Consider the following 21,635-nt stretch of genomic DNA (forward strand, 5'->3'; position numbering starts at 1 on the left):
AAGAACAAATTCTTATTTTCAATGACGGCCTGGGAACAGTGGGTTAACTGCCTGTTCAGGGGCAGAACGACAGATTTGTACCTTGTCAGCTCGGGGGTTTGAACTCGCAACCTTCCGGTTACTAGTCTAACGCTCTAACCACTAGGCTACCCTGCCGCCCCAGTTGATGACATATTCTTATCCATTCCTTTACACTTGTGTGTATAAGGTAGTTGTTGTGAAATTGTTAGATTACTTGTTAGATATTACTGCATGGTCGGAAATAGAAGCACAAGCATTTCGTTACACTCGCAATAACATCTGCTAACCATGTGTATGTGACCAAATACATTTGATTTGATTTGGAAATACTTTACACTTTTTATCAAATAATTTATTTACAGTACTCGTCAAAAGTTTGGACAAAGTTGGACTTGTTGCAGAATTATTGTCATGTTGCTGAGTTGGACTTGTTGCAGAGTTACTGTCATGTTGCTGAGTTGGACTTGTTGCAGAGTTATTGTCATGTTGCAGTGTCACTGTCATGTTGCTGAGATGGACTTGTTGCAGAGTTACTGTCATGTCGCAGAGTTCTGTCCCTATTCTCCTCTTATCCCAAAGTGTGTCTCTGTGTGTGTCTCTGTGTGGGTCTCTGTGTGTGTTTCTGTGTGTGTCTCTGTGTGTGTGTCCTGTCCTCTTTCTAGACAGTGGGCAGAGTGTGCTACTCTGGGACTGGGGGGTGATGAGAGGTGTGTCTTATGTGGGCCTGAACAGAGATATCTTGTCCTCTTTCTAGACAGTGGGCGGAGTGTGCTACTCTGGGACTGGAGGGGGGGGCTTCTGTGGGCCTGAACAGAGTTGTGTGTGTTTTCCTCTCCTTCTTAGCCTCTATTCAGACAGCAGAGCAGCAGAGAGAGAGAAGCAGAGTAAAGGGAGAGAAAGATGTCCGCTCGAAGAGTGTGTTTGTGGGGTGTTGTGTTTTTGTGTGTTGTGTCTGTCTGTCAGGCCGGAAGACAGATGCCCAAACTCTCCAACAAGAAACTGTGTGCCGACGCTGAGTGTAGCCGTGAGTACAGATATAAATACAGCTACAGTACTACTAAAACTATACTGTTACTATACTACAGTACTACTAAAACTATACTGTCACTATACTACAGTACTAGTAAAACTATACTGTTACTATACTACAGTACTAGTAAAACTATACTGTTACCATACTACAGTACTACTAAAACTATACTGTTACTATACTACAGTACTACTAAAACTATACTGTTACTATACTACAATACTACTAAAACTATGTTACTATACTACAGTACTACTAAAACTATACTGTTACTTTACTACATCACAACTAAAACTATACTGTTACTATACTACAGTACTACTAAAACTATACTGTTACGAAACTAAATCTACAGTACTACTAAAACTATACTGTTACTATACTCAGTACTACTAAAACTTTACTGCTACGAAACTAAATCTACAGTACCACTAACACTATACTGTTACTATACTACAGTACTACTAAAACTATACTGTTAAAATGTAACAAATATTTTGTGAGTAGCCGTAAGTAAAGATACAGCTACTATACTTCTACTACTACTATACTAATACTACCATCACTACCACTACTACTAATGCTACTACTACTATTAATACTATACTGCTATAATGTTACTGTAGTCCGTATGCCAAGTGTCACATGGCTTGACGCTGGAGAGACGAAGCAGGTACGGGGAGTCAAACATTTAATATAGAACGGACATGGAACGAGACAGGAACAGCGTCAGCAAACAGACAACACAGACAAACAAACAATTCATGCAGCAGCGGGGATCAGAGCAGGGGAACTGACACATATAGGGGAGGTAATAAACAGGTGATGAGTGAGTCCAGGTGATCAGAGCAGGGTACTGACACATATAGGGGAGGTAATAAACAGATGATGAGTGAGTCCAGGTGATCAGAGCAGGGAACTGACGCATATAGGGGAAGTAATAAACAGGTGATGAGTGAGTCCAGGTGATCAGAGCAGGGAACTGACACATATAGGGGAGGTAATAAACAGGTGATGAGTGAGTCCAGGTGATCAGAGCAGGGAACTGACACATATAGGGGAGGTAATAAACAGGTGATGAGTGAGTCCAGGTGATCAGAGCAGGGTACTGACACATATAGGGGAGGTAATAAACATATGATGAGTGAGTCCAGGTGATCAGAGCAGGGAACTGACGCATATAGGGGAAGTAATAAACAGGTGATGAGTGAGTCCAGGTGATCAGAGCAGGGAACTGACACATATAGGGGAGGAAATAAACAGATGATGTGTGAGTCCAATATCGCTGATGCGCGTGACGAGGGTAGGCAGGTGTGCGTAATGGATGGCAGGAGTGAGTGATGCAGGGCAGCCTGGCGTCCTCAAGCGCCAGAGGGGGGAAGAGCGGGAGCAGACATGACACCAAGTGTAGCCATGAGTGCAGGTATAACTGCAACTACTATACTACTACTAAACTACGATAACTACGACTACTCCTACTACTCCTACTAATCTACTACTACTATAATACTATGACTATTACAATATTACTACTATATTCTTGACTGTAATTCCTCTACTCCTACTGTTACTACTATACTACTGTTACTACTACTATGCAACTACTACTGGCGGTTTTGGAGCAGTGGCTGCTTCCTTGCTGAGCAGCCTTTCAGGTTATGTCGATATTACACTTTTTTACCTGTTTCCTCCAGCATCTTCACAAGGTCCTTTGCTGTTGTTCTGGGATTGATTTGCACTTTTATCACCAAAATACGTTCATCTCTAGGAGACAGAACGCGTCTTCTTCCTGAGCGGTATGACGGCTGCGTGGTCCCATGGTGTTTATACTTGCGTACTATTGTTTGTACAGATGAACGTGGTACCTTCAGGCGTTTGGAAATTGCTTAAAGGATGAATCAGACTTGTCGAGGTCTAAAACATTTTTCCTGAGGTCTTGGCTGATTTCTTTCGATTTTCTGTACTTGGTAGTATTTAATAGCTGGTCCTAAGATTTGTAATTTCAAATGTTTATGTTTTTGCTGTTTGTTCTTTGTTATAGAGCCAAAAACATTGTAGAAGGGGTTTATCTATACATCTCCGTTTTGGATAGACGGCTCTTCTTGTTGTTGTTTGTTGTTTAAATGTTCCAATTTTCCCAGAAGTGGTTCTATTCTATGGATTCTCAATTCCATTGAGCTGATTTCTCTCATGCTGTTCCTTCTTTTTTTCCGAGGTATATTTCTGTATTTTGTTTGGATAGGTTTCTCAATTTCTTTCTTAGATTTTTGCATTCTTCATCAAGCCATTTGTCATTGTTTTTAATTTTCTTAGGCTGTTGTCACGCCCTGACCTTAGAGAGCCGTTTTATTTCTCTATTTGGTTAGATCAGGGTGTGATGTGGGGTGGGCATTCTATGTTTTGTTTTCTATGTTCCTTTATTTCTATTTTTCGGCCGGGTGTGGTTCTCAATCAGGGACAGCTGTCTATCGTTGTCTATGATTGGGAATCATACTTAGGTAGCCCTTTTTCCCTCCTTTCAGTGTGGGTAGTTATCTTTGTTAGTGGCACTTAGCCCTGTTAAGCTTCACGGTTGTTTGTTTGTTTGTTTCTTTGTTTGTTGGTGACATTTCTATAAATAAAAGAAAATGTACGCTGACCACGCTGCACCTTGGTCCTCTTCCTTCGCCAGCCGTGACAGTTGTCTGCTGAAAGGTCAAATATACTGTTTAGAATTTCTACATCTAAGTTTACACCTTCACTATTACAGTGAAATGCTTTGTCCAGGCAGTTGTCTAAAAGGGATTGAAATTGTTGTTGCCTAATTGTTTTTAGTCGGTTTCTACACTACTTTCCTTCCATCTATAGCATTTCTTAATGTTATGCAGTTCCTTTGGCTTTGATGAGTGATGATTGAGTATTGTTCTGTTCATGAAGACTGATTTAGCTGTGATCTGACTATGTTAAGACCCAGTGTGTGACAGAGCTGCAGGAGTTGTGTCCTGTTTTTGTTGGTTGTTTTGTCATAGTTCTGTCTTGGGAGGGAATACTGTCACCTCCAGGTAGATGTTTGTCCCCCTGTGTGCTGAGGGTGTCCGGTTCTGGCATTTAGGTCGCCACAGACTAGAACATTTCCCTGGGCCTGGAGATGATTGATCTCCCCCTCTGGGATGGAGAAGCGGCATATACTTTATTTAGCACACAGGAGGACATTTTTCTCTGAGATCATTTCCTTATTCATTTCGAGCCAGATGTAAAATGTTCCTGTGAAGGAGAGTGAGAGAGTAGGTGAGAGAGAGAAAAAAGAAGGGGGAGAGAGTGATAGCATACTTCAATTCCCACAGGACACCGGATAAGACAGGAGAAATACTCCGACGATACCCCCGGACGGGGCCAAAAAGCAGTAAAACCTTGAAATCAGCCCTATCCTTAACAGGAAGCCAGTGTAGAGAGGCTAGCACTGGAGTAATATGATAAACATGTTTGGTTCTAGTCAGGATTCTAGCAGCTGTGTTTAGCACTAACTGAAGTTTATTTAGTGCTTTATCCGGGTAACCGGAAAGTAGAGCATTGCAGTAGTCTAACCTAGAAGTGACAAAAGCATGGATACATTTTTCTGCATCATTTTTGGGCAGAAGATTTCTGATTTTGCTATTTTACGTAGATGGAAAAAAGCTGTCCTTGAAACAGTCTTGATATGTTCTGCTTCTGTTCAGCCACGAGCATTATTGAGGTATTAGTGAGGTTGGGCAATTGGGCATGGCTCGCAGTCGGCGTTCCAATTCATCCCAAAGGTGTTCGATGGGATTGAGGTCAGGACTTTTGACAGGTTTGACAGAAATTTTACATGTTGGAAAGGTGGCTTCCTATGACGTTGTTGAAAGTCACTGAGCTCTTCAGTAAGGCCATTCTACTGCCAGTGTTTGTCGTTGGAGATTGTATGGCTTTTTGCTCGATTTTATTCACCTGTCAGCATCGGGTGTGGCTGAAATAGCCGAATCCACTCATTTGAAGGGGTGTCCACATGGTTTTGTATATACAGTGTATTTACCATGTAAGTCCATAAGGAGTACAATCAGTGGTTTGTGTGTGTCCTCAGTGGGAGGAGGGCTATCAGGGGGGCTTACGGAGGTGCTAGGAGGGGGTCCCCTGGGCTTGGGGTTCTTAATTTATCTGTCCTGTGATGTCGAGGCCATGGTAAGGGTCTGGGGTAGACTGTTCTACTGTGGTGTAGATGGCAAGGGGCTGAAGCTCTTTGGCCAGAACTCGAATTGATAGGGAGCTGGCCCATGTGGGGAAAATGGCACCGCACAGTTTCCAGAAAACAGTCACTTTCAGACTTGTCGATTTATGTTTCATTGAGGTAAGACAGTAATTCTGCTAATAGATTATGCATGTATGAACTACACATTGACATATCCTGCCCAAGAGGGAGGTTTAAAAAATTATGGCTAGTTTCCAAAGTTCCAGTTCAAAGTCTTTAAGAATGTCAAGTTTGTGGTAATGATATGCCAGAGATCTGTCATTCATTCATCTCCCGAAGACTTCCCTTTCTTTCTGTGCCCCCAAATGAATATACTGGTCAAGTTACCAGGTTGTTAGCTAGCTAGCCATTCAGGTAACATGACTGAACATAGTGTAGTCCCGCGAGTTGGTTAAGAATGCAAAATGCAGTCCCGGCGATCAGCTATAGGAATAAAATAACATTGCGGAGGTAATATCTGTTTTTTCTGTAGTAATGCTGCAGCCATGATGCTAAGAAGTATGTGCTTGTTTCCTTCTCTGGGGAATCGGAACATTTGTGACACCTTGATTCGGTCTTATGTAGCAAAATTTGAAAATGGGGATTCAATCCAGCAACCTTTCGGTTACTGGCCCAAAACTCTAACCACTAGGCTACCTGCCGCCACGATGGACGATGGGAAAGTAATTCTGCTTTGAAAGTTGCTAAACTTGTAACCTCACTTTTGAGGTTCAAAATTAATATTTTGGTACCTACTGGAGAGCGCTTCATTGTCTACACCCATGCAGCATTGTTCACACCCTCTTAAGCTTTAGCCATCTCTCGAAGGTTTGATCCGAGCGTTCGTCCTAACAACAACGGTCAAACACCCAAGGTAACGGTGGCTAGCTTGCTAGTTACTCCCAGACACAAATTACAGAACAGCTCACGGACCATTTTACTCACCCTAGCAGAGCTGGTTAGGCTGTTATGTTATAAAGAGCGTTGGTGACTTCAACTGTGCTGCTGGCAACAATTTTTGCTTTTTTGCCAACGTTTACTGACACAGCAATAGTCAACGTGTGTTGAGCGTTCGTAAATTCATCAGTTATTCTGCATAGAGGGCCGATTTCAAGTTTTCATAAGAATCGGAAATCTGTATTTTTGGGCGCCGATATGCCAATTTTTTTTTTTTTTTTTTTACTAGGCAAGTCAGTTAACCTGTTATGGCTGCAATCCCCCTATCGGGATAAGTGTCATCAACAACCGCTGAATGGCATAGCGCTACATACAATAAATATTACTATAAATATTTATATTCATGAAATCACAAGTGCAATATAGGAAAACACAGTTTAGCCTTTGATTAATCCACCTGTCATGTCAGATTTTGAAATTATGCTTTACAGCGAAAGCAATCCAAGCGTTTGTGTAAGTTTATCGATCGCACTATAAAACATTAAGTACACTTAGCATCAGGTAGCTCGGTCACGAAAATCAGAAAAGCAATCAAATGAATCATTTACCTTTGATCTTCGGATGTTTTCACTCACGAGACTCCCAGTTACACAACAAATGTTCTGTTTATTCCATAAAGCTGATTTTTATATCCAAACGCGACAAACAAATGGAGGCATTTATGTTCAGAAATCCACAGGAAAGAGCGGTCACGACAACGCAGACGAAAATTCCAAATGTCCACAGAAACATGTCAAAGTTTTTTATAATCAATCCTCAGGTTGTTTTTAAAATATACAATCGATAATATATCAACCGCAAATGTCTTTCACAGTAGGAGAAGGGAAAACTGTCCAAATTCTGTTGCACAAGCAAAACTCATGTAACCACTTGACGCGATGTTATCGTTCTGGCTCATTTTTCAAAATAAAAGCCTGAATCTATGTCTGAACACTGTTGACACCTTGAGGAAGCAATAGGAAAAGGAATCTGGTTAATATCCCTTTAAACCCAGCAAAGGGAGGCTATGGAACATGGAATTTTCAAAATAGAAGCCACTTCCTGTTTTGATTTTCCTCAGGGTTTCGCCTGCAATATCAGTTCTGTTATACTCACAGACAATATTTTGACAGTTTTGGAAACTTTAGTGTTTTCTATCCAATACTACTAATAATATGCATATATTAGCAACCGAGACTGAGGAGCTGGCCGTTTACAATGGGCACGTTTTCATCCAAGCTATCCAACCATATGAAGTTACGAACACATTCTTATTTTCAATGACGGCCTAGAAACGGTGGGTTAACTGCCACGTTCAGGGGCAGAATGACAGATTTTCACCTTGTCAGCTCGGGGGATCCAATCTTGCAACCTCACAGTTAACGCAATAACGACCTGCCTCTCTCTCGTTGCACTCCACAAGCAGACTGTCTGTTACGCAAATGCAGTAAGCCAAGGTAAGTTGCTAGCTAGCATTAAACTTATCTTATAAAAACAATCAATCATAATCACTAGTTAACTACACATGGTTGATGATATTACTAGATATTATCTAGCGTGTCCTGCTTTGCATATAATCTGACTAAGCATACAAGCATCTGACTGAGCGGTGGTAGGCAGAAGCAGGCGCATAAACATTCATTCAAACAGCACTTTTGTGCGTTTTGCCAGCAGCTCTTCGTTGTGCGTTAAGCATTGCGCTGTTTATGACTTCAAGCCTATCAACTCCCGAGATGAGGCTGGTGTAACCGATGTGAAATGGCTAGCTAGTTAGCGCGCGCTAACTAGAGGGACGGAAGCAAAACTGTTCCCTGGCAATACTAAAATGCCTATAAGAACATCCAATAATCAAAGGTTAATGAAATACAAATGGTATAGAGGGAAATAGTCCTATAATAACTACAACCTAAAACTTCATACCTGGGAATATTGAAGACTCATGTTAAAAGGAACCACCAGCTTTCATATGTTCTCATGTTCTGAGCAAGGAACTGAAACGTTAGCTTTCTTACATAGCACATATTGCACTTCTCCAACACTTTGTTTTTGCATTATTTAAACCAAATTGAAAATGTTTCATTATTTACTTGAGGCTAAATTTATTTTATTTGATGTATTATATTAAGTTAAAATAAGTGTTCATTCAGTATTGTTGTAATTGTCATTATTACAACAACAACAACAACAACAAAAAATTGTCCGATTAATCGGTATCGGCTTTTTTGGTCCTCCAATAATCGGTACCGGCGTTGAAAAATCATAATCGGTCTACCTCTAATTCTGCACTCAGACGAGAGTGCTCTGAAATTGGAGTAGATGGCCAGAGCGAACTTACCAGCAACGTCTATCAGCAGTTGTCGCAGTGACATTCTATTGAAATGGTTACTTGCAGAGTGGAGTCTTTTACTAAGACGTGTAGCTAGCTAGCTAGCTAGTTAAACAATGAACCATAATCCCAACTCATGACGTTACTACCCTGCATGAATCTGCATGGAGCTAAGCAAATGGCTCTGAGATACGAATAATACACGTAACGTTAGCTAGAGTGCCAGCCAGTTAATGTTAGCTAGCTAGTTAACAGTACACATTAACTTGAAATGAAAATGACTTTCTTTCAAAATTAGAAATGTGTAATATTTGAAAATGTAGCAAGCTAGACTATCTTACCTGTACACATCATGGATGGACGCCTCTCCCTGTCACGGATGCCATGGTTGCCCTTAGTTTGAAGATGTAATCGGGATACAGGGGTTTTCTCCATCTCCTTAGCTTTCATACTCGAATTCCACTGATTTCAAAACTCTGTCCTCCAGAAAGTGGAGAGCAACACTTATGCAGTTCTACTACGTGATACTTAAAAAACAAAAAGCCACGTTACACAGGACCAGCTCAAATAGACAGAAGCGTGCTATATAGCAGACCAATTCCGAACTCATCTCTCGGCATGTCCAGCCCACTCATTATCTCAGCCAATTTATTTATTTGAATTTTATTTAACCTTTATTTATTTAACTAGGCATGTCAATTAAGAACAAATTCTTAATTTGCAACACATGACAACAAGGCATGGTAGCAACACAACACGAAGCGGCACAGCATGGTAGCAGCACAAAACATGGTACAAAACATTATTGGCACAGACAACAGCACAAAGCGCAAGAAGGAAGAGACAACAATACATCACGCAAAGCATCCTCAACTGTCAGTAGCACGGAAGCCAAACCGGCTGTGCGCATGCGCCATCGTGCATACATTTATTTTGTCCCCTACACCAAACGCAATCACGACACGCGGGTTAAAATATCAAAACAAACTCGGAACCAATTACATTAATTTGGGGACAGGTCAAGAAGCATTAAACATTTATTTAGTTTTTTGGGATATAAACATTAGGTTGTTATTTTACCTGAAATGCACAAGGTCCTCTACTCCGACAATTAATCCACACATAAAACGGTCAACCGAATCGTTTCTTGTCATCTCTCCTCCTTCCAGGCTTTTTCATCTTTGAACTTATATGGTGATTGGCATCTAAACATTCATAGTATTACCACGACGACCGGCAGTTCGTCATTCAATCACCCATGTGGGTATAACCAATGAGGAGATCACACTTGGGTACCTGCTTCTATAAACCAATGAGGAAATGGGAGAGGCAGGACTTGCAGCGCAATCTGCGTCAGAAATAGGAAGGACTTCTATTTTAGCCCTTGGCAACGCAGACGCTCGTTGACGCGTTGAAACGCTCGCGGACGCGACGCAAGTGGTGTGGTCAGCCTGTAAGAGTGTCCATGATGGAGTCTTTGAATGAAGAGATGGAGGTAAAACTGTCCAGTTTGAGTGTTTGTTGCAGCTTGTTCCAGTCGCTAGCTGCAGTGAATTGAAAAGACAGGGAAACCAGGGATGTGTGTGCTTTGGGGACCTTTAACAGAATGTGACTGGCAGAACGGGTGTTGTATGTGGAGGATGAGGGCTGCAGTAGATATTTCAGATAGGGGGGAGTGAGGCCTAAAAGTGTTTTAAAAATAAGCATCAACCAGTGGGTCTTGCGACGGGTATACAGAGATGACCAGTTTACAGAGGAGTATAAATTGCAGTGATGTGGCCCTATGAGGAGCATTGGTGGCAAATCTGATGGCTGAATGGTAAAGAACATCTAGCCAATCATGGCTAGCGGGATGGTTGCTCCCATTTTCTGTGACTAAACCAACTAGGCTCGTAATTAAACAATTGTATTTGTATGTACAGATGGCATGCAAGTCTATTATTAAGGGACATTTACGTTTTCATTTTCCAGAAAACACATTTTAATAAAAAAAAAATAAAAAAAGTACTTTCAAATGGTTCTCCTGTGAAGTAGTGACACCTAGTTTCCTGAAAAGAGTCCCCCCCCCCAAAAAATATGGGCGCACTGGTTCTCACAAATTAAAATGCCAGGTCTCACAGCAAAATATTTAAGCATATGTTCACCCTGTATATCCCTGACTGGCTATACAATATATCCTTTACTACAGCTAATATTACTAATATTATAATTATAAGTAATAATTTATTAATAATATTATATTACTAATATCTAAATCCACGTGAAATTACAACCTTAGCTAGATGAGTTATGAAATGAGTAAATGAAAATAGTTTGCTAACTAACTAGCTTTCTGTCTTTGGATTGCTTGAAAGTTGTCACATTCAAAAAGCTCAGCGGCTTGATAACTTACTTGACCGTGCAGTCCGTTCCGACTATAAAACCCATGTTTAGGTTATTCAACCTGATCTGTCTTTGACGACAACTAGTTAGATCAGGTCTTTGAATTAACAATGGTGAAGTCGTTTTCTCATCAATATTTTGGATTAGTGCTGATGAATGGTGGCACTGCTTCTGCCTTGTCTCAGCTAGCTAGATGGTAGCCTGTACATGACATGGTGACACTGCTTCTGCCTTGTCTCAGATAGCTAGATGGTAGCCTGTACATGACATGGTGACACTGCTTCTGCCTTGTTTTAAGCTAGCTCGGTGGTTGCCCATACATCACATTATGAAAGTTCCACTTTTTATTTTAGCTAGCTAAAGTACCTCAAATAAATTACAGAGATGCAAATCATTTTTGTCTCTTCGATATTAGCTGCTATTAGTATTACTTAGCAGCCAATGTCATGCCTTTTTTCGCGCCTTTTTACACGAGACACCTGCATGCATGCACTTGTTGTAGCCAGTTGAAATTGACATTTCACCAACTTTTTAATTTAATTTTTAATTTCATCTTTATTTAACCAGGTAAGCTAGTTGAGAACAAGTTCTCATTTACAACTATGACCTGGCCAAGAAAAAGCAAAGCAGTTCGACACATACAACAACACAGAGTTACACATGAAATAAACAAACATGCAGTAGAAAAAGTCTATATACAGTGAGTGCAAATGAAGTAAGATAAGGGAGGTAAGGCAATAAATAGGCAAGTAGAGATGTGCAAGTAGAGCTACTGGGGTGCAAAAGAGCAAGATAAAATATAAATATAGTACGGGGATGAGGTAGTTGGATGGGCTATTTACAGATGGACTATGTACAGGTGCAGTGATCTGTGAGCTGCTCTGACAGCTGGTGAAGGAGATATGAGTCTCCAGCTTCAGTGATTTTTGCAGTTCGTTCCAGTCATTGGCAGCAGAGAACTGGAATGAAAGGCGGCCAAAGTAGTAATTGGCTTGGGGGTGACCAGTGAGATATACCTGCTGGAGTGCGTGCTACGGGTGGGTGCTGCTATGGTGACCAGTGAGTTGAGATCAGGTGGGGCTTGCCCTAGCAAAGACTTGTCGATGACCTGGAGCCAGTGGGTTTGGCGACGAGTATGAAGCGAGGGCCAACCAACGAGAGCATACAGGTCGCAGTGGTGGGTAGTATATGGTGCTTTGGTGACGAAACGGATGGCACTGTGATAGACTGCATTCAATTTGTTGAGTAGAGTGTTGGAGGCTATTTTGTAAATTACATCGCCCAAGTCGAGGATCGGTAGGATAGTCAGTTTTACGAGGGTATGTTTGGCAGCATGAGTGAAGGAAGCTTTGTTGCGAAATAGGAAGCCAATTCTATATTTAATTTTGGATTTGAGATGCTTCATGTGAGTCTGGAAGGAGAGTTTAGTCTAGCCAGACACCTAGGTATTTGTAGTTGTCCACATATTCTAAGTCAGAACCGTCCAGAGTAGTGATGCTGGATGTGCGGGCAGGTGCGGGCAGCGATCAGTTGAAGAGCATGCATTTAGTTTTCCTTGTATTTAAGAGCAGTTGGGGGCCACGGAAGGAAAGTTGTATGGCATTGAAGCTCGTAAGGAGTTTAGTTAACACAGTGTCCAAAGAAGGGCCAGAAGTATACAGAATGGTGTTGTCTGCGTAGTGGTGGATCAGAGAATCACGACAGAGGAAGTCTGTTATAGCCTCCTCGTGCGGTTACATCGAATTGACCAGTCGTGATGGATTAGTAGTTCCGTGTTGCAAAGGGGTCCTGCCCAATTGGCAAAATAGGTATATTGGCCCAAGAAATTGACCGATGGACCTATTCAGCTAACAGTCCGATATGCTCTAGACAGCTAGCAGATGGGCATTCCGGGGATGCCGCGACGTAGGATCTTGGCTTGGTATCTTGAAATAAGTGGTAAAAGTGATTTATTTGTTAAATATTCAACTTCATGGCTCACACAACAGAAGTCAGGGATCAACTTGATTATAGATAGAATACATGATTATATGAAAATATTATATTTTAAACCATTTAAAGCAGTACTAAAATCTATGAATTTCAATGAGAGATTCCCTTTTCTGAACCCTTTGTGTGCGGGACCGAAGCTGTTGCCGGGGATGCAAGGCCTGAGCACGTTGGAAAGTTACAACCTGTGTTCCTCCATACTGTTACTATAGTAAATGAATATAATACCACCATAACTGTGCTTCTTCAACAACTACAATCATTTACTGATCGTACTACCTGTGTGTGTGTTAGACCCCATCCTGATAGCGCGTGCCTTAGAGGACTACTACCCTGGAGACTGCCGCTTCATCTCTCTGCGTCAGGGTCAGGTGGTCTATGTCTACGCCTTGCTGAAGGACAGAGGAAACATGTTCTGGGCTGGCAGCGTAAGGATCTGTGTGTGTGTGTGTGGGGGGGGGGGGAGCATGTGTGTGTGGTGTGCAAGTGTTGGTGCTTCTTACACATCTGGGAGAATTGTCATCAACTGACACTAAGTAGCATAACGCAACAGACAAAACATCTTACTAGAAAATATTCATATTCATGAAATCACAAGTGAAATATATTCAAACACAGCTTAGCCTTTTGTTAATCATCCTGTCATCTCAGATTTTGAAATTATGCTTTACAGCCAAAGCAAGACAAGCATTTGTGTAAGTTTATCGATAGCCTAGCATAGCATTATGCCTAGCTAGCAGCAGGCAATCTGGTCACGAAAATCAGAAACGCAATCAAATTAAATTGTTTACCTTTGATGAGCTTCGGATGTTTTCACTCACGAGACTCCCAGTTAGATAACAAATGTTCCTTTTTTCCAGAAAGATTATTTTTGTAGCCAAAAATAGCTCCGTTAGTTCTTCACAAATTAGCTCCATAATATCGACAGAAACATGTCAAACGTTGTTTATAATCAATCCTCAAGGTGTTTTTCAAATATCTATTCGATAATACACTGCTCAAAAAAATAAAGGGAACACTAAAATAACACATCCTAGATCTGAATGAATGAAATATTCTTATTAAATACTTTTTCCTTTACATAGTTGAATGTGCTGACAACAAAATCACACACAAATTATCAATGGAAATCAAATTTATCAACCCATGGAGGTCTGGATTTGAGGTCACACTCAAAATTAAAGTGGAAAACCACAAAACAGGCTCATCCAACTTTGATGTAATGTCCTTAAAACAAGTCAAAATTAGGCTCAGTAGTGTGTGTGGCCTCCACGTGCCTGTATGACCTCCCTACAACGCCTGGGCATGCTCCTGATGAGGTGGCGGATGGTCTCCCGAGGGATCTCCTCCCAGACCTGGACAAAAGCATCCGCCAACTCCTGGACAGTCTGTGGCGTTGGTGGATGGAGCGAGACATGATTTCCCAGATGTGCTCAATTGGTTTCAGGTCTGGGGAACGGGCGGGCCAGTCCATAGCATCAATGCCTTCCTCTTGCAGGAACTGCTGACACACTCCAGCCACATGAGGTCTAGCATTGTCTTGCATTAGGAGGAACCCAGGGCCAACCGCTCCAGCCTATGGTGTCACAAGGGGTCTGAGGATCTCATCTCAGTACCTAATGGCAGTCAGGCTACCTCTGGCGAGCACATGGTGGCCCCCAAAAGAAATGCCACCCCACACCATGACTGACCCACCGCTAAAACTGGTCATGCTGCAGGATGTTGCAGGCAGCAGAACGTTCTCCACGGCGTCTCCAGACTCTGTCACATGTGCTCAGTGCCAACCTGCTTTCATCTGTGAAGAGCACAGGGCGCCAGTGGCGAATTTGCCAATCTTGGTGTTCTCTGGCAAATGCCAAACGTCCTGCACGGTGTTGGGCTGTAAGCACAACCCCCACCTGTGGACGTCGGGCCCTCATACCACCCTCATGGAGTCTGTTTCTCACCGTTTGAGCAGACACATGCACATTTGTGGCCTGCTGGAGGTCATTTTGCAGGGCTCTGGCAGTGCTCCTCCTGCTCCTCCTTGCACAAAGGCGGAGGTAGCGGTCCTGCTGCTGGGTTGTTGCCCTCCTACGGCCTCCTCCACGTCTACTGATGTACTGACCTGTCTGTCTCCTGGTAGCGCCTCCATGCTCTGGACACTACGCTGACAGACACAGCAAACCTTCTTGCCACAGCTCGCATTGATGTGACATCCTGGATGAGCTGCACTACCTGAGCCACTTGTGTGGGTTGTAGACTCTGTCTCATGCTACCACTAGAGTGAAAGCACCGCCAGCATTCAAAAGTGACCAAAACATCAGCCAGGAAGCATAGGAACTGAGAAGTGGTCTGTGGTCACCACCTGCAGAACGACTCCCTTATTGGGGGTGTCTTGCTAATTGCCTATAATTTACACCTGTTGTCTATTCCATTTGCACAACAGCATGTGACATTTATTGTCAATCAGCGTTGCTTCCTAGGTGGACAGTTTGATTTCACAGAAGTGTGATTGATTTGGAGTTACTTTGTGTTGTTTAAGTGTTCCCTTTATTTTTTTGAGCAGTGTAGTAGTATTTATATAAAGTAGTATTCATATAAAGTAGTATTTATTTATTGTAGTATTTATATATAGCAGTATTTATACATAGTAATATTTATTTTGTTTGTATGGTCTTCTATCTGTGTGTGCGTGCACGTGTGTGTTTACCAGGTCCAGGGGTCATACTACGGGGAACAGGAGGCAAGACTGGGACATTTTCCCAGCAGCGTCGTTGAGGAGACACACGCTCTCATGCCAGCTACCAACGAGGTCATGACTGATGTAGGTGGACACACGAACACTCACACAAACAAATACACAAACACGCACGCACACACGCACATAATGAATAATTTTTCCGCAAAATCAATTGATATAGAATATTAGGCATCTCTCCTCCCTCTCTTCTCCCCTCTGCTCCTCTCCTCCTCTTCTCCTCCTCTCTTCTTCTCTCCTCCTCCTCTCCACTCCTCTCCTCCTTCTCCTCCTCTCTTCTTCTCTCCTCCTCCTCTCTGGTCCTCTCCTCCTCTTCTCCTCCTCTCTTCTTCTCTCCTCCTCCTCTCCACTCCTCTCCTCCTCTTCTCTCCCTTTCTTTTCCTCTTATCCAGAATTGGGACTTTTACTGTAACTGAAGACTGTAGTGTCCTGATTCTTTGTCTCCCGGCTGGCGCACTGCAACATGAGGACAGCCCTGACAGCATCAAACCAGTATCTCTATAATCTACAAGCTATGATGAAAACACGTTATAGTTTAATAATTTGTCTTTATTACAACCATGCATATACAGTATATTCTTTAGAATAAACCTTCCTCTCAGCTGTTTAATGTTATCTCTGTGGCTTTAATCTGAAAGAATAAAGATACTATTCTGCTCTGATCACTGCTGTCTCTTCTGGTGTCTGGCCTTCATTATCACTGCTGTCTCTTCTGGTGTCTGGCCTTCATTATCACTGCTGTCTCTTCTGGTGTCTGGCCTTCATTATTACTGCTGTCTCTTCTGGTGTCTGGCCTTCATTATCACTGCTGTCTCTTCTGGTGTCTGGCCTTCATTATCACTGCTGTCTCTTCTGGTGTCTGGCCTTCATTTTCACTGCTGTCTCTTCTGGTGTCTAGTCTTCATTATCACTACTGTCTCTTCTTTGTGTCTGGCCTTCATTATCACTGCTGTCTCTTCTTTGTGTCTGGCCTTCATTATCACTGCTGTCTCTTCTGGTGTCTGGCCTTCATTATCACTGCTGTCTCATCTGATTGCCGGGTCTTCATTATCACTGCTGTCTCTTCTGGTGTCTAGCCTTCATTATCACTGCTGTCTCTTCTGGTGTCTGGCCTTCATTATCACTGCTGTCTCTTCTGGTGTCTGGCCTTCATTATCACTGCTGCAGCCGACGTGAGTAAAACATTTAAACGTGTTAACCCTCGAAAGGCTACAGGCCCAGATGGCATCACCAGCTGCGCCCTCAGAGCATGCGCAGACCAGCTGGCTGGTGTGTTTACGGACATATTCAATCAATCCTTATCCCAGTCTGCTGTTCCCACATGCTTCAAGAGGGCCACCATTGTTCCTGTTCCCAAGAAAGCTAAGGTAACTGAGCTAAACGACTACCGCCCCCCCGTAGCACTCACTTCCAGTCATCATGAAGTACTTTGAGAGACTAGTCAAGGACCATATCACCTCCACCCTACTTGACACCCTAGACCCTCTCCAATTTGCTTGCCGCCCCAATAGGTCCACAGACAACGCAATCGCAACCACACTGCACACTGCCCTAACCCATCTGGACAAGAGGAATAGCTATGTGAGAATGCTGTTCATCGACTACAGCTCAGCATTTAACACCATAGTACCCTCAAAACTCGTCATCAAGCTCAAGGATAGGGGGGTGCTCCCCCTGCTGTTTCCTGAAGTTCACGATCATCTCCTTTAGTTTAGTTGTTTAGTTGACGTTGAGTGATTATTATTTTCCTGGCATCACACTCCCAGAGCCCTCAACTCCTCCCTGTAGGCTATCTAATCAAGCCTACTACTGTTGTGTCATCTGCAAACTTGATGATTGAGTTGGATGCATGCTTGGCCATGCAGTCATGGGTGAACAGGGACTACAGGAAGAGGCTGGGCACTCACCCTTATGGAGCCCGTGTTGAGGATCAGCGAAGTGGAGGTGTTGTTTCCTACCTTCACCACCTGGGGGCGGCCCAGGTCTTTGAACTTAGTGATGAGCTTGGAGGGTACTATGGTGTTGAATGCTGAGCTATAGTCAAAGAACAACATTCTTACATAAGTATTCCTCTTTTCCAGATGCGTTAGGGCAGTGTACAGTGTGCTGGCGATTGCGGATCTATTGGGGCGGTATGCAAATTTAAGTGGGTCTAGGTTATAGAGGGTCTAGAGGTGATATGATCCTTGACTAGTCTCTCAAAGCATTTCATGATGACAGAAGTGAGTGCTATATGGCGATAGTCATTTAGTTAAGTTACCTTTTCCTTTCTTGGCTACAGGAACAATGGTAGCCATCTTGAAGCATGTGGGGACTGCAGACTGGGATAGTGAGAGATTGAATATATCCGTAAACACATCAGCCAGCTGGTCTGCGCATGCTCTGAGGACATGACTTGGGATGCCGTCTGGGACGGCAACCTTGCGAGGTTTAACGCTTAGGTGTCTTAAGAACGTCAGCCACAGAGAAGGAGAGCCCACAGTCCTTGGTAGCGGGCCGTGTATATACTGTAGAACTTTTGGGGGTTCCATACATGAAACAAGCAATATAATCCTTTTTGTTTCTATAAGGAACCTTTTTTTCTAAGAGTGTCGTGTTGTTGTGGTGATATGCTGCCACCTATTGGCTGAGCTGAAACTGCAGTTTAGAATCAAAGGTGGCTTCTGAGTCAAAAACATAATAATTCCTGTCAGAGACGATAGAGGAAGTGAGGCATCCCACTCCCTCATTTTTTCTGGTAGGGGCGGGGCCGCTCTAGCCTGCTTATCACCTGCTTATCAACCCCGCCCCGTGGAGAGGGTTCCCCAAAGACGGTAGAGAAAGGAGACATCTCAATGGCAATTTTTTTCCAGTCTGGGCTAGTGGGGAGGGACTAGGGGACAATCTCAATAGCATACTCCTTGCGTCCTCACTCCTCCCACCTCAAGGAGATTGGGATGAAGAGAGGATAGGAGAAGAAGGGAGAGGAGACGATAATGTTGTGATCCTCCTGTACTGGCTGGTGTCCTTGGCTGAGTCACTGCAGAGGAGAGAGACGAATCAGCGCTCTCCCTCCCTCTCTTCTCTCATGAGCAGTCTGCAGTGCTCCAGCCCAGACTGCAGCTATAAAAAAATAAGCATATAACGTCACCACCACTACTATCACAGCTCTACCACTGAGATTCACAATCAGTTCTACACCACAGAACACAGAACACAGAACACAGAGACGAGAAAAACAGGAAGCCTGTCGAGCACGGGGCGGGATGTTTGGGTTCCAGAGGACACAGTTCAGGTATGTTCCTTGCCTCTCCTGTCTTAGACCAGGGTTTCCCAAACTCTGTCCTGTGAAACCCTGTTTTGGACAGTGCAGAACTGGTGTAGAGTATGGAATGTGCTAAAAGGAACTAGAGAGGACAGGCATGATGCTAGATGGACATGCTAGAGAGAACAAATACTTTATGCTAGTAGGAAATGCTAAATCAGGAGAGAGATACAGGCTAGTTTAACTAAACCAGTTAAATGCTGAATCAGGAGAGAGATACAGGCTAGTTGAACTAAACCAGTTAAATGCTAAATCAGGAGAGAGATACAGGCTAGTTGAACTAAATCAGTTAAATGCTGAATCAGGAGAGAGATACAGGCTAGTTTAACTAAACCAGTTAAATGCTGAATCAGGAGAGAGATACAGGCTAGTTTAACTAAACCAGTTAAATGCTGAATCAGGAGAGAGATACAGGCTAGTTGAACTAAACCAGTTAAATGCTGAATCAGGAGAGAGACAGGCTAGTTGAACTAAACCAGTTAAATGCTGAATCAGGAGAGAGATACAGGCTAGTTGAACTAAACCAGTTAAATGCTGAATCAGGAGAGAGATACAGGCTAGTTGAACTAAACCAGTTAAATGCTGAATCAGGAGAGAGACAGGCTAGTTAAAGCAGTTAAATGCTAAATCAGAAGAGATTCAGTTTAATTAAAGCAGTTAAAGGCTAAATCTCGAGAAAAGGGACACAGAGGGGGTGTGAGAGAGGAGGAGGGAGTGAGAGAGAGGGGGAGGGAGACAGGGTGTGTGCTGTACAATATTCTAGTATTGTATCAATAATGTATTGCTGACGGGAGGCCTGCTGTTTCACGCTGGTAGGGTGTGTGTGTGGCATATGGGGACAGGGCTCTAAATTGCAACCATTTTGGTTGCACATGCTTCTAAATATTTTGCTGTGCAACCTGGAAGTTTCATTTGGGAGCACAAGTGTGCTTAGATAAAAACAGAGTAATTGTTTTAATGATTATGCTTTGCTGTATCTCTGCCTCCGTGTGCCATCGACAGAAAAAGCGTTGCAGATTTGTGACTGCCATGGTTTCACCATTACTACAGAGAAAACTGATTGTTTCTATCAAAAACCATTCAAAACATATAATGCTATGTTTTTATCTTCCTATCGCGCATTGGCGGGCCACATGTTTGTCTTCATAAATCATGTCGCGGGCTGTTCTAAAACTAATCGTGGGCCGCCAACCATTTGTTTGCACTTTGTTCAGTTAGCTAGCAAGACTTTACCAGTGTATCCAAACATTTGGCGGCTCAGAAAGAATGTTAAAGGGATATCTTGTTCAGGAGATCAATGATCTTAGCAATGAATGAATGACTGATCTCTTGCATGTTGTGACTCACAAATTATTTTATAATTTCAATGACCGGTATTTGTATCAGTCTTTCTATAAACTAGGGTACCAGTGAGGATTTCCTACACTGTTGATAATTATCTGCCCATTTTTTTCATGTCCTTACCTTTAAGATATAAAGAGGATCATAGCTATATTCAATCAAATTCAAGTGTATTTAAAACCTAGGTTTAACCCTTTATCATGGTTGCTGTCTTGACAGATTTGTTGAAAATCATGTGACATAAAACATGACTTTTCTGTCTTTGCATTTATGGCAGTGGCAGTGTATGTTAAGCATTAATCAGTTACATTATACATTGAACTTGAACCTGTATGAATCCTGGATCTAACTGTCAGACAGCATTTTGTATAAAGATCTCAGAAATGCAGTATAACTACGTAACATTTCATGTCTCCTTATGTTATGGGCTGACTGTTTGACCTATTGCTATCCCCACCCCATGCAAAACATCTACCATAGTCCCCTATCCCCAAAAATCCCCCCTGACTGAGTTCAACCATTACCAACATGTTGCTCTCATGTCCCTGATCATGAAATACTTGGAAAGACTGCTTCTTAACATCCTACTTCCCACCGTCCTCCCTTGATTCCTAACAGTTTGCTTACAAAGCAGGGAGAGGAATGGATGATTTTGTGGTCTGCATGCTGCAAAGGCTCCTGGAACACTGGGAATGAGAAATGATGCGCGCATCCTGTTTGTGGATTTCACCTCTGCCTTCAACACCCTCCAACAGCACACTACGACCCAGAAGCTCATTAACCTGGACGTATCTCCCACCATCATCCGCTGGATCCACAACTTGTTAAATGGCAGACCTCAGGCCGTGAGGATATAAAACACCCTTCTGTGCGCATCACCAACATTGTCGTGCCAAAGGGTTGCATTCTTAGTCTTTTGCTCTACACCCTGTATACCAATGACTGCAAATCATGATCCACAATACACTCCTTTTCAAGTACTCTAATGACGCAGCCATCCTGTCCCTAGCTAGCTAACAGTACACAAAATTAGAAAACGTGTAATGTACCTTCCAGCAATATCAATAATCCATCATGAAAACATCTACAGTCCTATTGATCTGATTGGTTACTGATCTGATTGGTTAATAATAATATATATTTTAAAATCCCTCATTGTGTCCCAAATGTGTTTAGACACGGTGACCATTTACGGTGACGATGTTGCAATAACTACCTGGATCTCAAAGCCTCAAAAACAAAAGAAATAACAAACAACTTCCGGGAATAAAATATAAACTGTGACTAGCCCTATAATCATCAATGGAAAGGCCAACGAAATGGTTCCTTCATTCAAGTATCTCG

At 42.7% G+C, this 21,635-nt stretch overlaps 2 protein-coding genes across 2 annotated transcripts in view; both read left to right on the forward strand.

The window, feature by feature from the left end:
* Positions 1-803: 803 nt before the first annotated feature.
* Positions 804-16,308, forward strand: LOC139417901 (MIA SH3 domain containing). Its single transcript, XM_071166885.1, has 4 exons — positions 804-1,045; positions 13,201-13,334; positions 15,602-15,712; positions 16,039-16,308. The coding sequence occupies exons 1-4, from the start codon at positions 922-924 to the stop codon at positions 16,060-16,062; spliced, it is 393 nt and encodes a 130-aa protein (XP_071022986.1). The 5' UTR covers positions 804-921; the 3' UTR covers positions 16,063-16,308.
* A 2,271-nt stretch (positions 16,309-18,579) lies between these two features.
* Positions 18,580-21,635, forward strand: part of LOC139419365 (uncharacterized) — a 28,394-nt gene continuing 25,338 nt past the window's right edge. The window contains exon 1 of the mRNA XM_071169306.1: positions 18,580-18,920. Coding sequence (XP_071025407.1) covers positions 18,892-18,920 — 29 coding nt within the window. The 5' untranslated portion in view covers positions 18,580-18,891. The remainder of the gene's footprint in view (positions 18,921-21,635) is intronic.

The sequence above is a fragment of the Oncorhynchus clarkii genome, chromosome 10, assembly GCF_045791955.1.
Source record: "Oncorhynchus clarkii lewisi isolate Uvic-CL-2024 chromosome 10, UVic_Ocla_1.0, whole genome shotgun sequence".
NCBI classification, from domain to species: domain Eukaryota; kingdom Metazoa; phylum Chordata; class Actinopteri; order Salmoniformes; family Salmonidae; genus Oncorhynchus; species Oncorhynchus clarkii.